The sequence below is a fragment of the Triturus cristatus genome, chromosome 7, assembly GCF_964204655.1.
Source record: "Triturus cristatus chromosome 7, aTriCri1.1, whole genome shotgun sequence".
Lineage (NCBI taxonomy): Eukaryota > Metazoa > Chordata > Amphibia > Caudata > Salamandridae > Triturus > Triturus cristatus.
This window is the reverse complement of record NC_140590.1, coordinates 944,370,246-944,394,073: the sequence shown is the minus strand read 5'-3', so window position 1 is coordinate 944,394,073 and position 23,828 is coordinate 944,370,246. Positions and strand designations below refer to the sequence as shown.

Below are 23,828 nucleotides of genomic sequence, written 5' to 3'. Positions count from 1 at the left end.
CCGTGTTCTGGGGCCTTCAGTGACCGTTTCCCGTGCTCTGGAGCGTTCCATGGCTGTTTCCCGTGTTCTGGGGCCTTCAGTGACCCTTTCCCGTGCTCTGGAGCGTTCCATGGTTGTTTCCCGTGTTCTGGGGCCTTCAGTGTATGTTTCTCATGCTCTAGAGCGTTCTATGGCTGTTTCCCTTGTTCTCAGGCCTTCATTGTTTGTTTCCCATGCTCTGGAGCGTTCCATGGCTGTTCCCCGTGTTCTGGGGCCTTCAGTGACCGTTTCCCATGCTCTGGAGCGTTCCATGGCTGTTTCCCGTGTTTTGGGGCCTTCAGTGACCGTTTCCCATGCTCTGGAGCGTTCCATGGTTGTTTCCCGTGTTCTGGGGCCTTCAGTGTATGTTTCTCATGCTCTGGAGCGTTCTATGGCTGTTTCCCTTGTTCTGGGGCCTTCATTGTTTGTTTCCCATGCTCTGGAGCGTTCCATGGCTGTTTACCATGCTCTGGAGCGTTCCATGACTGTTTCCCGTGTTCTGGGGCCTTCAGTGACTGTTTCCCATGCTCTGGAGCTTTCCATGGCTGTTTCCCGTGTTCTGGGGCTTCAGTGACAGTTTTGCATGCTCTGGAGTAGATCTGACCTTGGCTGTTTCCTGTGCTCTGGAGCCTACCATGGCTGTTTCCCATGTTCTGGGGCCTTCAGTGACTGTTTCCCGTGCTCCTGAGCGTTCCATGGCTGTTTCTGTGTTCTGGGGCCTTCACTGACTGTTTTCTGTGCTCTGGAGCATTCCATGGCTGTTTCCCGTGTTCTGGGGCCTTCAGTGACCGTTTCCCGTGCTCTGGAGCATTCCATGGCTGTTTCCTGTGTTCTGGGGCCTTCAGTGACCGTTTCCCGTGCTCTGGAGCGTTCCATGGCTGTTTCCCGTGTTCTGCGGCCTTCAGTGACCGTTTCCCGTGCTCTGGAGCGTTCCATGGTTGTTTCCCGTGTTTTGGGGCCTTCAGTGTATGTTTCTCATGCTCTGGAGCGTTCTATGGCTGTTTCCCTTGTTCTGGGGCCTTCATTGTTTGTTTCCCATGCTTTGGAGCGTTCCATGGCTGTTTCCCGTGTACTGGGGCCTTCAGTGACCATTTCCCTTGCTCTGGAGCGTTCCATGGTTGTTTCCCGTGTTCTGGGGCCTTCAGTGTATGTTTCTCATGCTCTGGAGCGTTCTATGGCTGTTTCCCTTGTTCTGGGGCCTTCATTGTTTGTTTCCCATGCTCTGGAGCGTTCCATGGCTGTTTTCCATCTTCTGGGGCCTTCAGTGACCCTTTCCCGTGCTCTGGAGCGTTCCATGGCTGTTTCCCGTGTTCTGGGGCCTTCAGTGACCGTTTCCCGTGCTCTGGAGCGTTCCATGGCTGTTTCCCGTGTTCTGGGGCCTTCAGTGACCCTTTCCCGTGCTCTGGAGCGTTCCATGGTTGTTTCCCGTGTTCTGGGGCCTTCAGTGTATGTTTCTCATGCTCTAGAGCGTTCTATGGCTGTTTCCCTTGTTCTCAGGCCTTCATTGTTTGTTTCCCATGCTCTGGAGCGTTCCATGGCTGTTCCCCGTGTTCTGGGGCCTTCAGTGACCGTTTCCCATGCTCTGGAGCGTTCCATGGCTGTTTCCCGTGTTTTGGGGCCTTCAGTGACCGTTTCCCATGCTCTGGAGCGTTCCATGGTTGTTTCCCGTGTTCTGGGGCCTTCAGTGTATGTTTCTCATGCTCTGGAGCGTTCTATGGCTGTTTCCCTTGTTCTGGGGCCTTCATTGTTTGTTTCCCATGCTCTGGAGCGTTCCATGGCTGTTTACCATGCTCTGGAGCGTTCCATGACTGTTTCCCGTGTTCTGGGGCCTTCAGTGACTGTTTCCCATGCTCTGGAGCTTTCCATGGCTGTTTCCCGTGTTCTGGGGCTTCAGTGACAGTTTTGCATGCTCTGGAGTAGATCTGACCTTGGCTGTTTCCTGTGCTCTGGAGCCTACCATGGCTGTTTCCCATGTTCTGGGGCCTTCAGTGACTGTTTCCCGTGCTCCTGAGCGTTCCATGGCTGTTTCTGTGTTCTGGGGCCTTCACTGACTGTTTTCTGTGCTCTGGAGCATTCCATGGCTGTTTCCCGTGTTCTGGGGCCTTCAGTGACCGTTTCCCGTGCTCTGGAGCATTCCATGGCTGTTTCCTGTGTTCTGGGGCCTTCAGTGACCGTTTCCCGTGCTCTGGAGCATTCCATGGTTGTTTCCCGTGTTCTGGGGCCTTCCGTGTATGTTTCTCGTGCTCTGGAGCGTTCTATGGCTGTTTCCCTTGTTCTGGGGCCTTCAGTGACCGTTTCCCGTGCTCTGGAACGTTCCATGGCTGTTTCCCGTGTTCTGGGGCCTTCAGTGACCGTTTCCCGTGCTATGGAGCGTTCCATGGCTGTTTCCCGTGTTCTGGGGCCTTGGAGCGTTCCATGGCTGTTTCCCGTGTTCTGGGGCCTTCAGTGACCGTTTCCCATGCTCTGGAGCGTTCTATGGCTGTTTCTCGTGTTCTGCGGCCTTCAGTGACTGCTTCCCGTGCTCTGGAGTGTTCCATGGCTGTTTCCCGTGTTCTGGGGCCTTCAGTGACCGTTTCCCATGCTCTGGAGCGTTCCATGGTTGTTTCCCGTGTTCTGGGGCCTTCAGTGTATGTTTCTCATGCTCTGGAGCGTTCTATGGCTGTTTCCCTTGTTCTGGGGCCTTCATTGTTTGTTTCCCATGCTCTGGAGCGTTCCATGGCTGTTTACCATGCTCTGGAGCGTTCCATGACTGTTTCCCGTGTTCTGGGGCCTTCAGTGACTGTTTCCCGTGCTCTGGAGCGTTCCATGGCGGTTTCCCATGTTCTGGGGCCTTCAGTGACTGTTTCTCGTGCTCTGGAGCGTTCCATGGCTGTTTCCCGTGTTCTGGGGCCTTCAGTGACTGTTTCCCGTGCTCTGGAGCTTTCCATGGCTGTTTCCCGTGTTCTGGGGCTTCAGTGACAGTTTTGCATGCTCTGGAGTAGATCCGACCTTGGCTGTTTCCTGTGCTCTGGAGCCTACCATGGCTGTTTCCCATGTTCTGGGGCCTTCAGTGACTGTTTCCCGTGCTCCTGAGCATTCCATGGCTGTTTCTGTGTTCTGGGGCCTTCACTGACTGTTTTCTGTGCTCTGGAGCGTTCCATGGCTGTTTCCCGTGTTCTGGGGCCTTCAGTGACCGTTTCCCGTGCTCTGGAGCATTCCATGGCTGTTTCCCGTGTTCTGGGGCCTTCAGTGACCGTTTCCCGTGCTCTGGAGCATTCCATGGTTGTTTCCCATGTTCTGGGGCCTTCCGTGTATGTTTCTCGTGCTCTGGAGCGTTCTATGGCTGTTTCCCTTGTTCTGGGGCCTTCAGTGACCCTTTCCCGTGCTCTGGAGCGTTCCATGGCTGTTTCCCGTGTTCTGGGGCCTTCAGTGACCGTTTCCCATGCTCTGGAGCGTTCCATGGCTGTTTCCCGTGTTCTGGGGCCTTCAGTGACCGTTTCCCGTGCTCTGGAGCATTCCATGGCTGTTTCCCGTGTTCTGGGGCCTTCAGTGACCGTTTCCCGTGCTCTGGAGCATTCCATGGTTGTTTCCCATGTTCTGGGGCCTTCCGTGTATGTTTCTCGTGCTCTGGAGCGTTCTATGGCTGTTTCCCTTGTTCTGGGGCCTTCAGTGACCGTTTCCCGTGCTCTGGAGCATTCCATGGCTGTTTCTCGTGTTCTGGGGCCTTCAGTGACCGTTTCCCGTGCTCTGGAGCGTTCCATGGCTGTTTCCCGTGTTCTGGGGCCTTCAGTGACCGTTTCCCATGCTCTGGAGCGTTCCATGGCTGTTTCCAGTGTTCTGGGGCCTTCAGTGACCGTTTCCCATGCTCTGGAGCGTTCTATGGCTGTTTCTCGTGTTCTGCGGCCTTCAGTGACTGCTTCCCGTGCTCTGGAGCATTCCATGGCTGTTTCCCGTGTTCTGGGGCCTTCAGTGACCGTTTCCCGTGCTCTGGAGCATTCCATGGCTGTTTTCCGTCTTCTGGGGCCTTCAGTGACCCTTTCCCGTGCTCTGGAGCGTTCCATGGCTGTTTCCCGTGTTCTGGGGCCTTCAGTGACCGTTTCCCATGCTCTGGAGCGTTCCATGGCTGTTTCCCGTGTTCTGGGGCCTTCAGTGACCGTTTCCCGTGCTCTGGAGCGTTCCATGGTTGTTTCCCGTGTTCTGGGGCCTTCAGTGTATGTTTCTCATGCTCTGGAGCGTTCTATGGCTGTTTCCCTTGTTCTGGGGCCTTCATTGTTTGTTTCCCATGCTCTGGAGCGTTCCATGGCTGTTTCCCGTGTTCTGGGGCCTTCAGTGACCGTTTCCCGTGCTCTGGAGCGTTCCATGGCTGTTTCCCGTGTTCTGGGGCCTTCAGTGACCGTTTCCTGTGCTCTGGAGCGTTCCATGGCTGTTTCCCGTGTTCTGGGGCCTTCAGTGACCGTTTCCCATGCTCTGGAGCGTTCCATGGCTGTTTCCCGTGTTCTGGGGCCTTCAGTGACCGTTTCCCTTGCTCTGGAGCGTTCCATGGTTGTTTCCCGTGTTCTGGGGCCTTCAGTGTATGTTTCTCATGCTCTGGAGCGTTCTATGGCTGTTTCCCTTGTTCTGGGGCCTTCATTGTTTGTTTCCCATGCTCTGGAGCGTTCCATGGCTGTTTCCCGTGTTCTGGGGCCTTCAGTGACCGTTTCCCGTGCTCTGGAGCGTTCCATGGCTGTTTCCCGTGTTCTGGGGCCTTCAGCGACCCTTTCCCGTGTTCTGGAGCATTCCATGGTTGTTTCCCGTGTTCTGGGGCCTTCAGTGTATGTTTCTCATGCTCTGGAGCGTTCTATGGCTGTTTCCCTTGTTCTGGGGCCTTCATTGTTTGTTTCCCATGCTCTGGAGCGTTCCATGGCTGTTCCCCGTGTTCTGGGGCCTTAAGTGACCGTTTCCCGTGCTCTGGAGCGTTCCATGGCTGTTTACCGTGTTCTGGGGCCTTCAGTGACCGTTTCCCGTGCTCTGGAGCGTTCCATGGTTGTTTCCCGTGTTCTGGGGCCTTCAGTGTATGTTTCTCATGCTCTGGAGCGTTCTATGGCTGTTTCCCTTGTTCTGGGGCCTTCATTGTTTGTTTCCCATGCTCTGGAGCGTTCCATGGCTGTTCCCCGTGTTCTGGAGCCTTCAGTGACCGTTTCCCGTGCACTGGAGCGTTCCATGGCTGTTTCCCGTGTTCTGGGGCCTTCAGTGACCGTTTCCCGTGCTCTGGAGCGTTCCAGAGCTGTTTCTCGTGTTCTGGGGCCTTCAGTGACTGCTTCCCGTGCTCTGGAGCGTTCCATGGCTGTTTCCCGTGTTCTGGGGCCTTCAGTGACCGTTTCTCGTGCTCTGGAGCGTTCCATGGCTGTTTTCCGTCTTCTGGGGCCTTCAGTGACCGTTTCCCGTGCTCTGGAGCATTCCATGGCTGTTCCCCGTGTTCTGGGGCCTTCAGTGACCGTTTCCCATGCTCTGGAGCGTTCCATGGCTGTTTCCCGTGTTCTGGGGCCTTCAGTGACCGTTTCCCGTGCTCTGGAGCGGTCCATGGTTGTTTCCCGTGTTCTGGGGCCTTCAGTGTATGTTTCTCGTGCTCTGGAGCGTTCTATGGCTGTTTCCCTTGTTCTGGGGCCTTTATTGTTTGTTTCCCATGCTCTGGAGCGTTCTATGGCTTTTTTGCCGTGTTCTGAAACCTACAGTGGTGAATACCCATACTTTGGAGGCTATCGTGGCAGTTTCCTATGCTCTTAAATTTCCGATCAGTGGAGCTTGTCCCTGTTTTCTGGGTACTGCCTTCTGCTGACGGTGTCCCAGTATCTCATGTAGCTTTAGTGCTTCTAAGAACCTCACTGTGCATGGGACACTGTACAATGCACATAGACACATACTCTCACTCCGCACTAACCCACTTGCACTCATTGCTCACTCAGTAACTTACTCCCTTGCAGCACTGGTGCAAAAATCGTGGCTGCATTTCCGTGCAAGATGGATAGTGAGCAGGATCATTTGCACACTTTTTCGTGACTGAAGTGCTAATCCTCTTTTTCTCGTTTTGTGTTTCAGTCACACGGATGTGCACACCGTCGCTTCTCTTCTACAACTTTACCTAAAGAAGCTTCCCGAACCTGTAGTGCCTTTTTCCAAATACGCAGACTTGCTGGTGTGCGGTGCCCTCCTGCTGGAGGACAAAGAAAAGGTACGTGTTGTGTTCTGTACATGAAGACACTGGTAGCCATGTTGTAAGTTTCTAAGTCTTCTTTATTGGTTCCAGTTCCAAACAGTATCAGTCTTAGTTCAGCCATGTACCAGCTCCTACACCAGCCCCACCAGGAGCAGCCTGCCTGCTGCTCAGCCCATCTCCAACTGTCACCACTCATCCACACAGGCATCCAGGCATTCCACGCATCACAGGCACACCAACATTCCGCTATCATCTCTCACTCTGGCTGAACAGCTAGGAGGACCTAGGCTGATTACAATTAAATGTAATGCTCAGGATATAGCAGTACATTTACTTGTTCTTTTCACGGAAGTGTTCAGCATTTGACCCCCAGTTGAATGCGTCATTGCTATCTGCAAACCCAATACATTGGTCGTTGTAGAAGGTTTTGGGTATAAGCCATAGTCCTAAATTTCCATGCAGCTTTAAGGGTTATGCAGATCACAGGCAATACCTTTGGATTTCTGTTCCACTCAGTCTTGAAAACCTCAATTTTGGAAATAGCAGCAGTGCCGTGGTATCTAGGCACTATACTCAAGCAGCGCAGAGATATATTGCACTCTATGGGAGTTTGTCACCTAACAAGTACAGAGGTCGGCATACCTAGACAGCAGCCCTCATGGCACATGTGACCAGAATTCTGGTTATGCGATGTCATAAAAACCATATAGTGAGGTACGTTGTGAAATAAACATCCATGCTTTACTATTGACTTATGTGCCTATGCACTGTCAGACGGTATTGGAACTGTCCTCCATTTTGGTGCTCGGTACTCACACATTATTTTTGTTGGGGAGCTAGGTCACTCAATGTACACCATGAAGACCGCATTAGTTAGTCTCGACATCGAACTCATCCATTTTAAACCTTAACGTTAGATAATATTCGACATTTGTCAATGCCGTAGTACAATTGTGCCTTCCACAGCCTGACCTCAGAAGGTACTTATTTACAGTTATTTATGCATTTTTTCACATACCCAACGTCACCAACATCCTTAGTTGAACCCTCCCACCAAATCCAACCCCAATCACCCAGAATAACTACCGACATCCTCCTTCTTTCCAACTACGGCACTAGCGAGTGAGACTGCGTCACTGACCCTGCAGCCCTGGTCTAAACTCATCGCGCAATCACCTCAAAATGGTAGTTGCACAGCTAGAGTGTCTCTCACTAATGTAAATGTTTCTTGTTTTATGTTAAGTATGAAATGTTTCTTGGTGATTGTTGGACCTATGTCCTAGGGGTAGCATGACTTCCATTAACAGGCGTTCCTCTCAACATGGCGTTTCGTGCTTGCATCCTCCTCAGTCCGCAATCCAGCGCGACACCACTCAAAAAGGACACCACACTGAATATATTTTAACGTTTACTCAAATCCTTCCAATTTACTTCTTTTACGGAAATTCTCAGTTCCACATGACAGAAATATGCATTACACTTACTTTTAAAATGACAGAATTAATCCAACAATACGTTTCATAAGATAGTCTCAAAAACACCCTTTGAGCTTCAAATCACATTTCAAAAGAGCAATTAGTTCCCTTTAAACATTCGATCCGATGGTTCCCCTCCCAACTATACCACCTGACACTTATACTGCCAATCCTATCCAATCTCTGCCTTTAGGCGCTACCTTGGACATTCACTGTGGCTGGCAACTCATTGGTTCATTCTAGGCGGTCTACAGAACTCTGCCTATTTCCTAACCAACATCTTATAACATTTACATTAACATGGTATTCGAACTCAAGCTGTCACTGGATGGGAGATTGCTTCTCCTCGACACCGTGTGGGAGGACTGTATTCCCCAATGGTCAGTCTCGTGTTAACTCAAGTCTCTTTCCTCGTATTATTTGCTAAGAGCCTGCGTTCCCCAGTAACTGAACCTAATGGATCAGGAGAACAACTGCCTGCTGCGGCGTACTCCCAGGTGCCCCCCCGGGGACTCTCTTTCAACCCCCACACCTTCTGGTGCCCCGCTTACTGTGATCGCGCTGGTTGTCCCCTCAGTAGTAGCGCTGAATCCAGCACTGAAGGGTCCTGTTTCAGGGTGACTGAACTCATGGCACCCGATGGGGAAATCCTGACATAGAGTCAGAGGGCGTCACACTAGGCACCCCCACCGAAGTGCCTCTACAACGCTTACTCTTCGGCGGGTGTCCTCCGTTGTCGCTGGCCTTTCCTTGACGCTTCCCAAAGCTATTGGCCTCACTTCCTGGGGGGGCTTGGCCAGCCGGCCGGGCCCCGGGTCGATCCGGACTCAGTTGAGGGAGGCGCCCGCTGTCTCCAGAAACAGCGTGTCAAACGGGGCGCGGCCTTCCTTAGCTACCGGCAGCAGAGAGGGGCGGCGCTACGGCCCTTCACACGTGATCTGAGGGTGCCGGCCTCCAAGCCTGTCGCGTCCCTCTCTTCTCTCAGGCGAAACTCCTCACCCGCTCCTCACAGGAAGCCTCGCACAAACTCCCTTCAGCAGCGAGCCACCTCCAGAGGACAACAGGAGCCCTCCGATCTCAGGGTGGCGGCGGTGATCGTTACAGGTAGGGTCTCGTGGAGAGGAAGAAAAAGGGGGGGGCCAAATTAAGGGTGCCAGGAATTCTTCTGTGCAGTTAGATTAGGGTCCAGAACCCTCTCATTTCCTGGGGATGGACATCGCCCCTCTTAGTGGGGGATGAGGATAGGGAGTCGGTCACAGACTGCTCCTGGACCTCTTTCAAGGAGTCTGGCCACTGGATCTCCAGATAACGCTGATCTCCGACTGCGTTCAGGGCCCGGTCGCACGGTTAAGGGGGATGTCACCAGGAGTGGAAATCTATGCAGGCCCTTGAACCTGTCCGTTCCTTTTCCAGCACAACCACCTCCTCACACAGGCGCCTTCCTCCTGTTTTCCACACAGTTCACCCTCCTAAAATGGCTGCCCTCCTGCCACCTCTATTTATCACCTTGGGCCTGACTTGCCAGAAGGGCCCAGAAGGTTCTGGAACCTCTCATGGCAAGTCATGGCCCAGGTGTCAGAGTGACAGTTGGAGTCACCATTTTGCGCATCTCACCTTCCTCATCTATTCTCTACAGGGGAGCACCTTGCGTCTTTCCCTCAAGTGAGGAGGAAAAGGCGCCCAGAACCTCTACATCAGCACCAAAAAGTTAGGTAGACAGAAAAAATGAGAAGGGGGAAAAAGGACAAAAATAATAAAATGAGGAGGGAACTGCCAAAGGGCTGACAGGTATAACACGCGTCCCCCCCAGCTGAAAGTGGGGAGAGCTACCCAACCCCTTGGGAGTCCTCTTCACTAAGGCGGAAATACCTGGAGAGACCGTCAGCATTGGCGTGGTCCACTCCTGGGCGATGTTCCACCCTAAAGTCCATCCCCTGTAGGGAAATGGACACCTCAACAGCTTGGGATTTTCGCCCCTCATTTGCATCAGCCACCTGAGGGGCCGGTGGTCGGTCTGAACCAGGAAGTGCGAGCCAAACAGGTATGGCCGCAGCTTCTTCAGAGCCCACACCACCGCAAAAGCTTCCCTCTCAATTGCACTCCACCTCTGCTCCCGGGGGAGTAGTCTCCTAGATAGGAAAACCACCGGTTGGTCTAGACCCTCATCATTAAGTTGCGACAGCACTGCTCCAATACCGTGCTCCGACGCATCTGTCTGGACGATGAACTCCTTAGCGAAGTCAGGGGCCCTGAGAACAGGTGCCGCACACATGGCCTTTTTCAAGGTGTCAAAAGCTTGTTGACATCCCTCGGTCCAGATCACCCGTCGTGGGTGCTTTTTGGAAGTGAGCTCAGTCAAGGGGGCTACGATGGTACCGTATCCCTTGACAAAGCGTCGGTAGTAACCAGTGAGGCCCAAGAAGGCCCGGACCTCCGTCTGAGTCTTGGGGGGCTCCCAGGCCATGATGGTTTCGATCTTGGCCTGGAGGGGTTGCACCTTACCCCGACCCACCAAGTGACCGAGGTACACTACCGACCCCTGCCCGATCTGGCACTTGCTGGCCTTGATCGTCAGACCTGCCTGCTGCAAGGCCTGAAGAACGGCCTGCAGGTGACTCAGATGGTCCTCCCAGCTGCGGCTGAAGACGGCGATGTCATCCAGGTACGCAACTGAAAAGGCTTCCATTCCAGAGAGGACCTGGTTCACCAATCGCTGGAACGTAGCAGGGGCGTTCTTGAGCCCGAAGGGCATCACACAGAACTGGTAGTGACCCTCGGGGGTGGAGAAGGCTGACCTTTCCTTGGCTCCATCCGTTAGGGAAATCTGCCAGTACCCAGATGTGAGGTCGAAGGTACTGAGATATTGGGCAGCTCCCAACCGGTCAATGAGCTCATCCGCTCTCGGGATAGGATGAGCATCTGTCTTTGTCACTGAATTCAGTCCTCTGTAATCCACACAGAACCGGAGTTCTGGGGTAGTGCCCGGTGGGGCAGCTTTGGGTACCAGTACCACCGGACTGGACCAAGGACTTCCTGAAGGCTCAATTACTCCTAGCTCTAGCATCTTGGTAACTTCCTCATGGATGCTAGCCTTCACCTTATCCGACAGTCGGTAGGACTTGGACTTCACAGGTGGGCTGTCCCCTGTGTCCACATCATGGGTACACAGATGAGTCCTTCCCGGAATAAGGGAGAACAAGGAAGCAAACTGCTCCAGTACCTGGCGACAGTCCTTCCGTTGTTCAGGAGTAAGTGACGGTGAAAGGATCACTCCCTCCACCGATCCATCCTTCTCTCGGGACGCAAACAGATCGGGAAGAGGTTCACTGTCCTCTTCCTCTGACCCATCAGTCACCATCATTAACGTGACCTCGGGTCTCTCTTGGTGAGGCTTGAGGCGGTTGACATGGAGCACCCGATGGGGCTGCCTGGGGGTCTTAAGATCTACCACGTAGGTAACCTTGCCCTTTTTCTCAACCACCTCAAAGGGACCTGACCAGCGATCCTGGAGGGCACTAAGCTCTCCAGGTTCCATCACCCACACCTTCTGGCCAGGCTCCAGCTCCACCGGGTGAGCGTTTCGGTCATACCATTCCTTCATGACCGTTTGGCTGGCTTCTAGGTTTTCAGAAGCTTGCTTCCACAACCTAGCCATTTGGCTACGAAAGGCCAGCATGTAGCTCACCACATCCGTGGGAAGTTTTCTGGGAGACTTTTCCCATCCTTCCTTCACCAGGCTGAGGGGTCCACGCACAGGGTGCCCGTACAACAATTCGAAGGGGCTGAAGCCCACTCCCTTCTGTGGTACCTCCCTGTACGAAAACAGCAAACAAGGTAGGAGGATGTCCCATCTCCTCCGCAGGCTCTCGGGCAGACTCCGGATCATGCCCTTCAAGGTTTTGTTAAACCTTTCCACCAGACCATTAGTCTGGGGGTGATAAGGAGTGGAGAACCGGTAGGTAACTCCACACTCTTTCCACATAGCCCGCATGTATGCCGACATGAAGTTGGTACCTCTGTCCGACACCACTTCTTTGGGGAATCCCATCCGGGTAAAAATTCCCATAAGGGCCCGTGCCACCGCAGGTGCAGTAATGGTCCTCAGAGGGATAGCCTCTGGGTACCGTGTGGCATGATCCACCAGGACCAGGATAAACCTGTGACCGGCCGATGTTGGTGGATCCAATGGCCCGACAATGTCGATGCCCACCCTTTCAAAGGGGGTACCAACGACAGGCAGTGGTTCCAGGGGAGCTTTCAGCTTCACCTCTGTCTTCCCACTAGCTTGGCAGGTTACACACGTCCTACAAAAAGTATCGGACGTAATCCTCATCTGAGGCCAGTAAAAATGAGGGACAAGTCGAGCAAAGGTCTTGTCTTGTCCCAAGTGTCCTGCCAAGGGTATTTCGTGAGCCAGTCCTAATAGGAAAGCTCGGTAACGCTGGGGAACTACCAAGGCCCGGGATGAACCATGCACCGGAGCCTTGGGTTCGCTATACAGGAGTCCATCTTCCCAGTATATGTGGAAGTTCCCCGAATCGTTACCCGCTGCCTGGGCTTCGGCCTGCCGCCGTAAACCCTCAAGGGTAGGGCACTCCTTCTGGGCCCGACGAAACTCTTCCCTAGTGGGTCCTCCCTCCACCTGCCAGTCTGCAGGGGTAGGCAAGCCCTCCAGGGACGTTACATCCCCCTCCGTAGACTCCGGGACCACCTTAGTTGCCCCATCCACCTTTGGAGGGTCAGATGCCGGGGCAGGCTTTCCCCGTCCCCGTCTACCCTTTCCGGCAGCTGGTTGGGCCTTTGTCCCAGGCTCCAACCTCTGTGAATCCCCTCTTCGGGTGGTCATGGACCGAGTGTGGGCACACGTCCACTCAGGGGTCCCCAACATTCCCATGTGGGCCCTGAACTCAACCTCCTTCCACGCCGAGTGTTCAAGGTCGTTTCCCAACAGGCAGTCGACCGGCATGGCAGGGCTGATCGCAACTCGTAGAGGACCCGCCACCCCTCCCCACTCAAAGGGAACCTGGGCCACCGGATAGTGACCCTCTCGGTTGTCAGCCATCACAACCGGGTGGACTACATTGGGGACCACCTGCTCTGGGGACACCAGCTGACTCCTTACCATAGTCATGCTGGCTCCTGTGTCCCTCAGAGCCTCCACCCTCTGGGCATTGATGGTGACCCATTGCCTGTACTTAGTAGTATTCGAGGGCATCTGGGTCTTAGGAACCATCTCACAATCCCCTAAGGACACTAGGGTTAGCCCTGCCCACTCACCTCCCTTATCTAGGGGCAACTCCTCCCCGAGCACTACACTTGCCACTCCAGGGGTCTTTCCTCCAATGGGAGGGTGTGGTCTCTTGGGACACTTGGCATCCCCCTTATAGTGCCCAACCTCACCACACTCGTAACATCGGACAACCCTAGGCTGCTGACCACGGTCAGGATAAGGGGGTTTGTGGGGAACAACCTTAGGAGGGAATCCTACTCCCTTCCCTGGTGAACTCTTTTGGGGGCCTTTAGAGAACTCCCTCTTTTTGTCTTCCCCCCCTTTCTTCTGGGGGGCGCCCTGTCCAGCCCCTTGGAAATTCCCTCCAGTCCCTTTTGAGGATACCCGGGTACTCGCCCAGATATCCGCCTCCTCTGCAAGCTTCCTGGGATTAGTGAGCTTGCTGTCTACTAGGTGCTGACGCAGCTCTGGAAAACTTTTCTCGAGGAGATGCTCCTTTAAGATTAAATTGTACAGTCCCTCATAGTCCTTGACTTCACTACCTTGCACCCAGCCCTCTAAGGCTTTCCGGGCATAGTCCAAGAAGTCCACCCAATTCTGAGTGGACAACTTCTGACTACCCCGGAACCTCTGCCTGAATTTTTCAGGGGTCAGTCCGAATTTCCTTACTAGGGCTACCTTCATGACGGGGTACCTGGTCTGGTCTGGCTGTTCTAGCGCTAACAAGGCATCCCTCCCCACCGGAGGCATATACCTATACAGGCCACCCCCCCACTGGGCTTCAGGGACCCCATGGGCTCTTAGAGAAACCTCATAGGCAGCCAGCCATTTCACAATATCATCCCCTATGCCATAGCTAGCAACCTCGTCTTTGGGCAGGTAGGGCCTGGACTCTCTCGAGACTTCTCTCGGTATGCTGCCACCATTAGGACTGCTGGGGGTTCCAAGTTGAAGGACTTTGAGCTCTAACTCTTTTAAGTGAAGCTCGTGGAGGAACCTCCTCTCCTCCCTCTCCTTTTCCAACCGGGCCAGATCCATTCTAAGCTGTCTCTCTTCCCTCCGATCAACTAGGTCAGCAGAGGACAGGCTTCCCCCTGAGGCGCTACTTCCCACTCTTGATGGGGCCCTGGACCCAACGTCCATATTACCGCTCCCAGGGGGTAGAAGGACTTCCGGTTCTTCTAGGAGATCTAGTTCTGGTTCTTCTTCCCGTTTCCCGCTAGGGTGGGCCATAACCCAGGCTCTTAAGCTTGCCTGGAGCTCTGTCTTCTTCACCCCCTGCTTAAAGAATACCCCCCGTTCCTGGCAGAACTCCCTCAATTGGGCCGCTGTGTACTCCTCCAGCCTACCCAATTCGAATTCCATCCTACCAGATGGGACCCCAACACAGGAACTTTACTCAAGAAGGGAATATACACAGGACAATTTAAAAAAAAATCCTCCAATTAGAAAACAATCTGGAGAAAACTCCAGTCAAAACAATCCAGTGTAGGTGGTGATGCGCGCAAAACTGCCACTAAGCGGATGCAAGCACTGAATAAGTGATCCCACCGCTGAGCACCAACTTGTTGGACCTATGTCCTAGGGGTAGCATGACTTCCATTAACAGGTGTTCCTCTCAACATGGCGTTTCGTGCTTGCATCCTCCTCAGTCCGCAATCCAGCGCGACACCACTCAAAAAGGACACCACACTGAATATATTTTAACGTTTACTCAAATCCTTCCAATTTACTTCTTTTACGGAAATTCTCAGTTCCACATGACAGAAATATGCATTACACTTACTTTTAAAATGACAGAATTAATCCAACAATACGTTTCATAAGATAGTCTCAAAAACACCCTTTGAGCTTCAAATCACATTTCAAAAGAGCAATTAGTTCCCTTTAAACATTCGATCCGATGGTTCCCCTCCCAACTATACCACCTGACACTTATACTGCCAATCCTATCCAATCTCTGCCTTTAGGCGCTACCTTGGACATTCACTGTGGCTGGCAACTCATTGGTTCATTCTAGGCGGTCTACAGAACTCTGCCTATTTCCTAACCAACATCTTATAACATTTACATTAACATGGTATTCGAACTCAAGCTGTCACTGGATGGGAGATTGCTTCTCCTCGACACCGTGTGGGAGGACTGTATTCCCCAATGGTCAGTCTCGTGTTAACTCAAGTCTCTTTCCTCGTATTATTTGCTAAGAGCCTGCGTTCCCCAGTAACTGAACCTAATGGATCAGGAGAACAACTGCCTGCTGCGGCGTACTCCCAGGTGCCCCCCCGGGGACTCTCTTTCAACCCCCACACCTTCTGGTGCCGCGCTTACTGTGATCGCGCTGGTTGTCCCCTCAGTAGTAGGGCTGAATCCGGCACTGAAGGGTCCTGTTTCAGGGTGACTGAACTCATGGCACCCGATAGGGAAATCCTGACATAGAGTCAGAGGGCGTCACACTAGGCACCCCCACCGAAGTGCCTCTACAACGCTTACTCTTCGGCGGGTGTCCTCCGTTGTCGCTGGCCTTTCCTTGACGCTTCCCAAAGCTATTGGCCTCACTTCCTGGGGGGGCTTGGCCAGCCGGCCGGGCCCCGGGTCGATCCGGACTCAGTTGAGGGAGGCGCCCGCTGTCTCCAGAAACAGCGTGTCAAACGGGGCGCGGCCTCCTTAGCTACCGGCAGCAGAGAGGGGCGGCGCTACGGCCCTTCACACGTGATCTGAGGGTGCCGGCCTCCAAGCCTGTCGCGTCCCTCTCTTCTCTCAGGCGAAACTCCTCACCCGCTCCTCACAGGAAGCCTCGCACAAACTCCCTTCAGCAGCGAGCCACCTCCAGAGAACAACAGGAGCCCTCCGATCTCAGGGTGGCGGCGGTGATCGTTACAGGTAGGGTCTCGTGGAGAGGAAGAAAAAGGGGGGGGGGCAAATTAAGGGTGCCAGGAATTCTTCTGTGCAGTTAGATTAGGGTCCAGAACCCTCTCATTTCCTGGGGATGGACATCGCCCCTCTTAGTGGGGGATGAGGATAGGGAGTCGGTCACAGACTGCTCCTGGACCTCTTTCAAGGAGTCTGGCCACTGGATCTCCAGATAACGCTGATCTCCGACTGCGTTCAGGGCCCGGTCGCACGGTTAAGGGTGATGTCACCAGGAGTGGAAATCTATGCAGGCCCTTGAACCTGTCCGTTCCTTTTCCAGCACAACCACCTCCTCACACAGGCGCCTTCCTCCTGTTTTCCACGCAGTTCACCCTCCTAAAATGGCTGCCCTCCTGCCACCTCTATTTATCACCTTGGGCCTGACTTGCCAGAAGGGCCCAGAAGGTTCTGGAACCTCTCATGGCAAGTCATGGCCCAGGTGTCAGAGTGACAGTTGGAGCCACCATTTTGCGCATCTCACCTTCCTTGAAGGAAAAAAAAGTGCCAGGGCCCTTGTCAGGAGGCTTGCACGCCTACTGCTCCTGCTAGTGCAACGAATGACAGTACCAACACAACTACTAACCCTCACACCCCATACAAGTGTGACAATTCAGACTATTCCAAGCCCCTAAAGCTATAAGAATGTCTTGGGTAGCAGGTATTAGTGATTTTCATTGTATACTGAATTAATAAATGTGTTCCTCTCTAATTTAGACACACAGCCCCCCCATGTGGCAGACTGTCATAAGGGCTGGTGTTGACAATTTAGTGCTGGTGCCGAGCATTGCAAACCCTGTTTCAAATTAAGCACTAGTCAAAGGAGCACCTATTTATATAAACAGGCAATTTTGTTTGAAGCAGATGGTGTGCGCTAGTAACTAGATGTTATATGTCATATTTGTTTTGTGAGACAATTCAAGTTGTTCACTCCCACTTCCATTTTGCTTGTTGTGCCAGGCATTATGTTTTCATTGGTCCAGGTCCTTCAACATTACTGGCTTCTTCATAGGGGCCCACCAACCTCAGTACTTCTCCCATTTAATTATGCCTTCAGGGGCATCCATCCTTAATGTCCAGGTAAAGGCTAGCGGGTTGGAGTGACTTCCTGTGGTGTCTTTCCGTTTTTGTGCCTGTTGCGGCCTATAAAGTGCCTATGGCCAGAAACCATCTCTTTCTCTCCTCTCATATGCTTACCTGAATCTCTGCTTCTTGATCCTGGGCGACCACCATACATTTACTCATGGTGATTTAACAGGGCCTTAAATAGGTTGCTTTTCTGTTGCTCTTCTGTCTCTTCTGGGCATACTCCATATAACCGTGTACACAAGGTTAGGGGCCCCGGGAGGGAACCCTAGGAGGGAAGAGAGGTCCTCCGTACAGAGGTTTGAAGGGATACATCCTCCCTAACATATAACGAGGGTTCCAGGTTTTATGGTAGTAATTTTTTTTACATTTCCGTCTGTATTTATCCATATTTAGTTTTTGCAATTTTTTTTCTGTATTTATCCATTTTTATTTTGTGTGTTCTGTATAAACGAAGCTGCAATGGGGATTTTTCCACATTTATTTGACTGATAAATGTATACTCACATTTGAATTTCCAAAAGGTTTTAGAAGTATACAGTGCAATATCTTAAAACATTTGCTGTGTAGAATAGCATAAATAACTGTAGGTCTGCACTTATTTGAATAATTTTGAAATGTATTGTCTTTTTTCATTTCCCCTACCTCTCATTCTATACTCCTACAGACCTGGCACTCACGATTGACAGTATAAAAAAATCATCCAAAGAAGACCTATTTTCTGTATTTTTCCGTATTTAAAAATTACTACAGACAGGAAAATAAATAGTTTATGTCTGTATTTATCTGTAAAAATCAGTAAAAACGGAAAACTGTTATACCTACATATAACATATAGTCAAATGTGGGAGCAGAGCCGAAAGTAGGTTCTATGCAGGGATGGGACCTTTGATGTATGACTACAAGGCCTACCTCTCATGCCCCTGTGGGAGCAGGTGCCTCCTTTAAATGTTTGGGTAAATCCCTCATAATGCTGCAGCAAATATATACCTGTCTTTAATTCTATCACATGCAAATTGCATGCACATGTTATTCATGTCTTCGGGGGAAGTGACTTCTTCGCTACCCACCCTGACCAAAGCACAGGACCTCACAAAGGCCGTTAGGAAAGGGCTGAAACATGGTGGTGTTTTAGGGTCATAGGACCATTATATCCTTTAACCCTACATGCTATTTTTAATCTTCCCTCCCACCCCACGAATAAAGGATACTTTTGGAGGGGTGAGGAATGTTATCTTTAAAGATACGCCCCCATACACCCTATCTTCATAAGTGCTTCCTGGAATATGGTTGAGCCCACCCCGACCTATAGGAGTTGGGGTGAACCCAATGATGAAGCATGTCACTACTAGAGTAAGTGAGGGTTATTTAAAGAAAAGGGTATCTTTCCCTTCCCACTCACAATAGTGGGTGTGCTATCACCTGGCGTACTGACCACCCTCCATTTCTTCACCTCTTCCAAAAGAGCCATTCTGGTTCCAGAGGGGATACTTTTGTTTTTGAGCGTACTCTATATAACACATGCAAGTGGTTTGATGTGTCTCCAGTAGTTTGTCCGTCTGTCACTCCTCTGTTGCACCGGGGTAAAATCTATTTGGTTGCATATGGTGTTTTCACAGAGCCTCCAATGGCTTGCTCGCCTGTTGCCCCTGGGAAGTGGACTCTTTAAAATACTCCATAATGGTCTAACAGCGCCTCCAACAGTTTAGTTCCTCTCATGCTACTTTCTGAGCTCCATAGACTTTAATGGGCCCCACTGGGGTGCATCAGCAGTGGTTTCAATGTATTTTACTCCCCACCCCAAATGATGGCAAGTACCTACAGGCACTGTGGCATCTATTCTGACACTATTGGCAACACACAGGCTTATGAGCAGGGACACTCCGCGCACTAAGCATCGATACTGTCAAACCTAACACACCTCACCAACATGTTCCACAAAGTCCAAACCACAAACAGCATCTTTTCAACCAGTGCTCCGTATCCACACCAGGGGTATGAAGCACTATCTAATAATGCAACATGACGACCCAGAAAAGCATATTAGGTCACACAAGGGGTATGGAACGTGTTATATCAATATCATACCATATTTTGGATAACATACAGTGTGTAGTAATGTACAGTCCTATGTGAATAGCAGTGTTCTTTATTTTCTTATCTTTCCCTAAAATCACCATTTCTAATAAATGTGACTTGCTGAAGGGCAAAACAGCAACCATCCCTTTCTTGTCTCTGAGAGAGGACTTGCTACCCTAATCTGTTGCAGGACAGGGCTAGTCAAGTCTACAGCGAAAACCCCTGAGTGAGTATTCTCTTTGCCCGCAATCCCCCGTGCTGGTCTGTTGCTCCGAATATATGGATTCCCATGACCTGGTTAACTCCATCCAATCTGTATATCTCTCCTGCAGGGAGGGCACGGCTGCTCATTCCTGCACTGAAATGCACAAAGGCTGGAAAATAACCTTTCCTTGCTGAAAGGTACCTTCCATTGGGTCAAGCAAGATGCTTCACTTTCCAAAGCACAGAACTCTGATATTCACCCCTAAAGAGGAGGTTAGACACCTATGAAACCAAGACCTACATCCATTGCAGGTGCACCTTAATTTACACCATGCATTTCAAGACAGCATACAGAAAGGTCAGCTATAGGGACTGAGACGGACTCATTAGGTCTGGGAAGAAGTCTGTACACATGCACCAGACACGCACGCTTAAGTGCAGAATCAATGGACAAAATTCAAAACACTACTCAGAACCTCATGCGTGACACCACATTCTCCACTCATTCACCATACTTTCACCACACACGTTTCCAAGACTTATAACTGCTCTGGCCTGCACCAAAACAGAAAAGGTCGAGGGCTAAAAGACCACACAGCTGGCAAAAGAGAGGGACACAAATGTTAAGAGCAATAATAAAACCTCTTTTCAGGTGTGTTAAATCAGAAGAGGCTCTCCATGCTCTCAGTGGCTTCCACTTTCTTCAAAGCCAGCTCTTTGGTGGGCCTTTCCCAGAACACTTGCTTTTTGTGACGTCTAGGTGGGCACCATTACAGAAAGTCATTTTAAGTCTGGATTTGGACAGCACATCTGTCAAACAGACCTATTGCTAACAATATACAGAGTAGGCTTTGGGTTTGCAGCTTCTTCCAACCATTGACTTACTTCGACCAGCCTCCTTCAGCCAATGTCTTTGCACTTTGTCAATCACGTCTTAGCTCAGTCCAGTGGAGTATACATCTCTCACCTAATGGTATTGGCTGTATGAGTGTATCCTTCCACTGCCCCTTGAGTACTTTGATTGAACTGCATTACATAACTATAGAGCTTCTGTCCACTCCTGCTGGCGCCCTCCAGTTCATCTCGCTCTAGTGTGCAAAGGCTACATTCGTTAGCACATTAAACACAGAACTACTGGCTTTGTCAATGTTTGTTTATTCTTCTAAGACGATTTTCTTGCCTCCTCTTCAGAGAGAATCTTTTGCGAACAATCCTTCTGCCATTTTTCTATCAATTTCTATGTCACAATTTTTCCCTGTCTCTTCTATTACCTACCTTCATTAAATTGGGTTCTCACATACAGTGGCACATGCATTTCGGAACACGTATGTACACATACATACACACTTCTCAACATTCTCTGTACAAGGACGTCACATGCTTCCTCAGATGACGCACATACACACATGCACACTACAGGGGCTGAAGATTACCATAAAACAATACTAATCAGATCCCGTCGGCAAACACATGAGAACTCTTATGCATTCCGGCAGCATCCATTTGCTAGCAGGCACTCATGTTCACAAACGCACAGTGGAATGCCTCAGATGTTGCACGCACACGCATGCAAACTCACACACGCACGCACGCATGCACGCACACACACACACACACACACACACACACACACACTAGAGATTACCATAGAACAGTGACTCAGTTCCACCCCGTCTACACACATGGGAACAAGCGCAATCCATTAGCAACAACTGTCCACACAGGTGCTCAGACACTGCCTTGCACTATGTAACCCCTCCAAGCGTCCATCTGAAACCCCAACGTCTGGAAGAGGACATATAACTGCCCCAGCCACTGACATGGAACATGTAAAGCCACACACCAGCCGCTTGTCCTCATGATAGCACCGAACCCTGAACCCACCATTGAAAATCAGCCACCAGCCATCAAAGACTCCGGCGGCATGAAAGCAATAAAAACAACTATAGATGCTGTAAGCCCACACAAAATAAGATAAAAGGTTAAAATGTTATCAAAACTACAAAATAACTGTAACCTGTAGCAAACAAAGGAGGAGGACGACTTGCCAGGGTCACAAAGCCAACAATTGAAAGAGTGTTTTAGCACAGGTTTACATTGTAGGAGAGTAGGATCTGCTTCACATGTTTACCCCCACTTTTTGCTGGTGTTTCACTGTTTTTCGACTTTAGTCTGGTTGGGACCCTGCTATTGAGGGCCCCAGCCTAGCTGCTTCCGCTCTAAACTGATTGCATGTACTTTAGGTACACTCCAGATTGGATTCTGGGATACCCTTGTGAGTCCCTAGTATATGGTATATTATGTACCCAGGGCATAGGTACCCCAGAGGCCTACCAGTGGCTGAAGCATGTATTATGCCACCCCTGGAAAGCCATCAGAAATAACACCACATGTCTGCTACTGCAGCCTGGGTAAGGTGGTGCATGCACCCCTTACTAAGGTATAGGTTCACTATACCTCACCTATCACTGCACATACAAACCTATCAGTCACTCCTATGGCAGGCCTTAACAATCCTGAAGGCAGAGTGCTTGGTTAGATGTGAGGGGTGCCCAGGCATGAGCTGAGCCCCTTTGCAGCCTTCGGAATCTCTTCTCCGGGGTTGTCAGTGGTGCAGCCTGGCCATATACTCTTAAGTGCATTATATCTTAAACGGTTAATGCTAACTTTGGACTGACTGCACGGAAACATGTCGTGTTTGGTGTCAAACACCTTGGAATCATACCCCCACATCAGTTCTTGATATGAGGATATGATCCCACCCTTCTAGAGGGAGAGACATGGCAGTACTGGTATACCCGGTAGAAATCTAATACAGCCCTGGCATCACAAAATGGATGCTGCAGCCACAGACACCGGTCTGGCCTCCTGCTGCTGACCGAAACTCTGGCAGGGGAGGCCTGAACAATAGGTTTCCAGTCACAGGGAGGTGTAACCACCCCCCAGACAGGCTTATGTGTATTGGGGCTAGGTGGGGGCACTCTCTGAGTGCTTTGAAGTCCTGCACTGGGGACACATTTGGTGTCCCTGTGCATAGTCCAACTCAAACCGGTTCAGGGGCTTCCAGCCCCTGCTCTGGCGTGAAACTGGACAAAGGAAATGGGTGTAGCCACCCCTCTTTCCAAACCCTCCCATAGGTGGGTCCCCGGAGCTAGTCCAACCCCTTCCTTAGGTATAAGTAAGGAACCTCTGTAACCAGAACTTTAGATATCCCTGGACGAAACTCTGAAGCTGAATCCTGGAACTTTGATGCTCTACTAACGGCTAGAGGACTGAAGAAATCTCCCTTGGGGTCAAGGAGTGACTCCCCTGCTTGGCAGGCACCAACAAAGCATTTTGCCGGTCTGCATCTCCGAAGCTCCTGCTGGACTCCGAAGTATTTGCAGCCCAGTAAGAGGACTTACAGACATCTCAAAGGCCGACCCGAGTCCCCAGCAAAGCTAAGACCCGCAGCCCTCGTGAGTAGCGTGGAACCGGAACTCCTGGGCACCGTGCACTTTTGCAAGTGCATTAACTTCTCGACGTCTCTTGAAGTCGTGCTTGGGCTTACTTATAGCCATCACCTCGAGCACAGAATCCACCGAAGATTGTTGGCCTAGTCACCCCGAGTGACCTGTGAGCTGCCATTTTGTGTTTCTCCTTGAGGTCCCTTTGCGATCCCTGGTCCATCGACTGGTGGGTCCCTGAGGGGGTAACTTTGATTTTAGTTGGGCTTCCCTGGTTGCTACAGACGTGCCCCAACTCCCTACCAAGTGATGAGTTCCTCAGACCTTGCTGGTCTGCACAGAAGCATCTTTCTCCTTTCAGCGTGGGTTGCTGTTGCCAAGGCTTGTTGTGTCCAATACTGAGAAACTGCGCTCCTGCCTTGCAAGTGCCGTTGAGCGGAGGGCTGGTCGGAGTCACCTCCTGGGCAGGTCATTTCCGGGTCAGCCAGTCAGCGCTCTAGTTCTCACGCTGACTCTCTACTTAAACAGATGCACTTCCGATCGCGCAGCGGACACGCGCCGAAGGCGCGCCAAAGGCAAGCGCACTGGCGGCGCGCCGAAGGCGTGCCAAAGGCAAGGCCGTCTGCGCCCGTCTGTGCCCGTCCGCGACAGGCCGGGACCTGGGGCCATAACCCCTGGCGGTTTTCGTACCCCTACCCGCTATAGCACCCACTTTCTTAAAACCCTAAGGGGCTCCATCCCTGCGCATTGCGCACACTCCATAAATCCTATTAAAGAGTCCTCTGATTGCCCCTCCTGCCACTTCACACTGCTACCCAGCTTCAAGGACCCCCACACACCCGCCCCACCTCTAAAGCTGCTCCTGCTGAACTGTCGCTCTCTCCCCAGACATTCTACGCAACTCCACCTTCTACTAGAAGATGGTCAGCCTGACGTTCTATTCTTAACGGAAACCTGGCTACACAACAACTCTGAGCCAGATATTGTCCAGACCCTACCCCCCGGTTATCTTATACATAGAGCTGACCGTAAGACCTCCAGAGGCGGAGGATTAGCCATAATACATAAAATGTATATCAGCTGCCGTTCATCTTCAGGGGGCCCCCCCAACTGCGAAAGTATGCAGTTCGCTCTGGAAATCTCCCCCACTTGTACCTTCTCTGGTCTTTTAATATATCGACCTCCCGGACCCATAGGCCAATTCCTTAAGT

At 51.5% G+C, this 23,828-nt stretch overlaps 1 protein-coding gene across 1 annotated transcript in view; it reads left to right on the top strand.

The window, feature by feature from the left end:
- Window positions 1–23,828, top strand: part of LOC146810891 (rho GTPase-activating protein 24-like) — a 220,790-nt gene that overhangs the window by 68,065 nt on the left and 128,897 nt on the right. Inside the window, exon 4 of the mRNA XM_085614458.1 lies at window positions 6,073–6,205. Within this exon, the coding sequence (XP_085470584.1) occupies window positions 6,073–6,205 (133 nt within the window). The remainder of the gene's footprint in view (window positions 1–6,072; window positions 6,206–23,828) is intronic.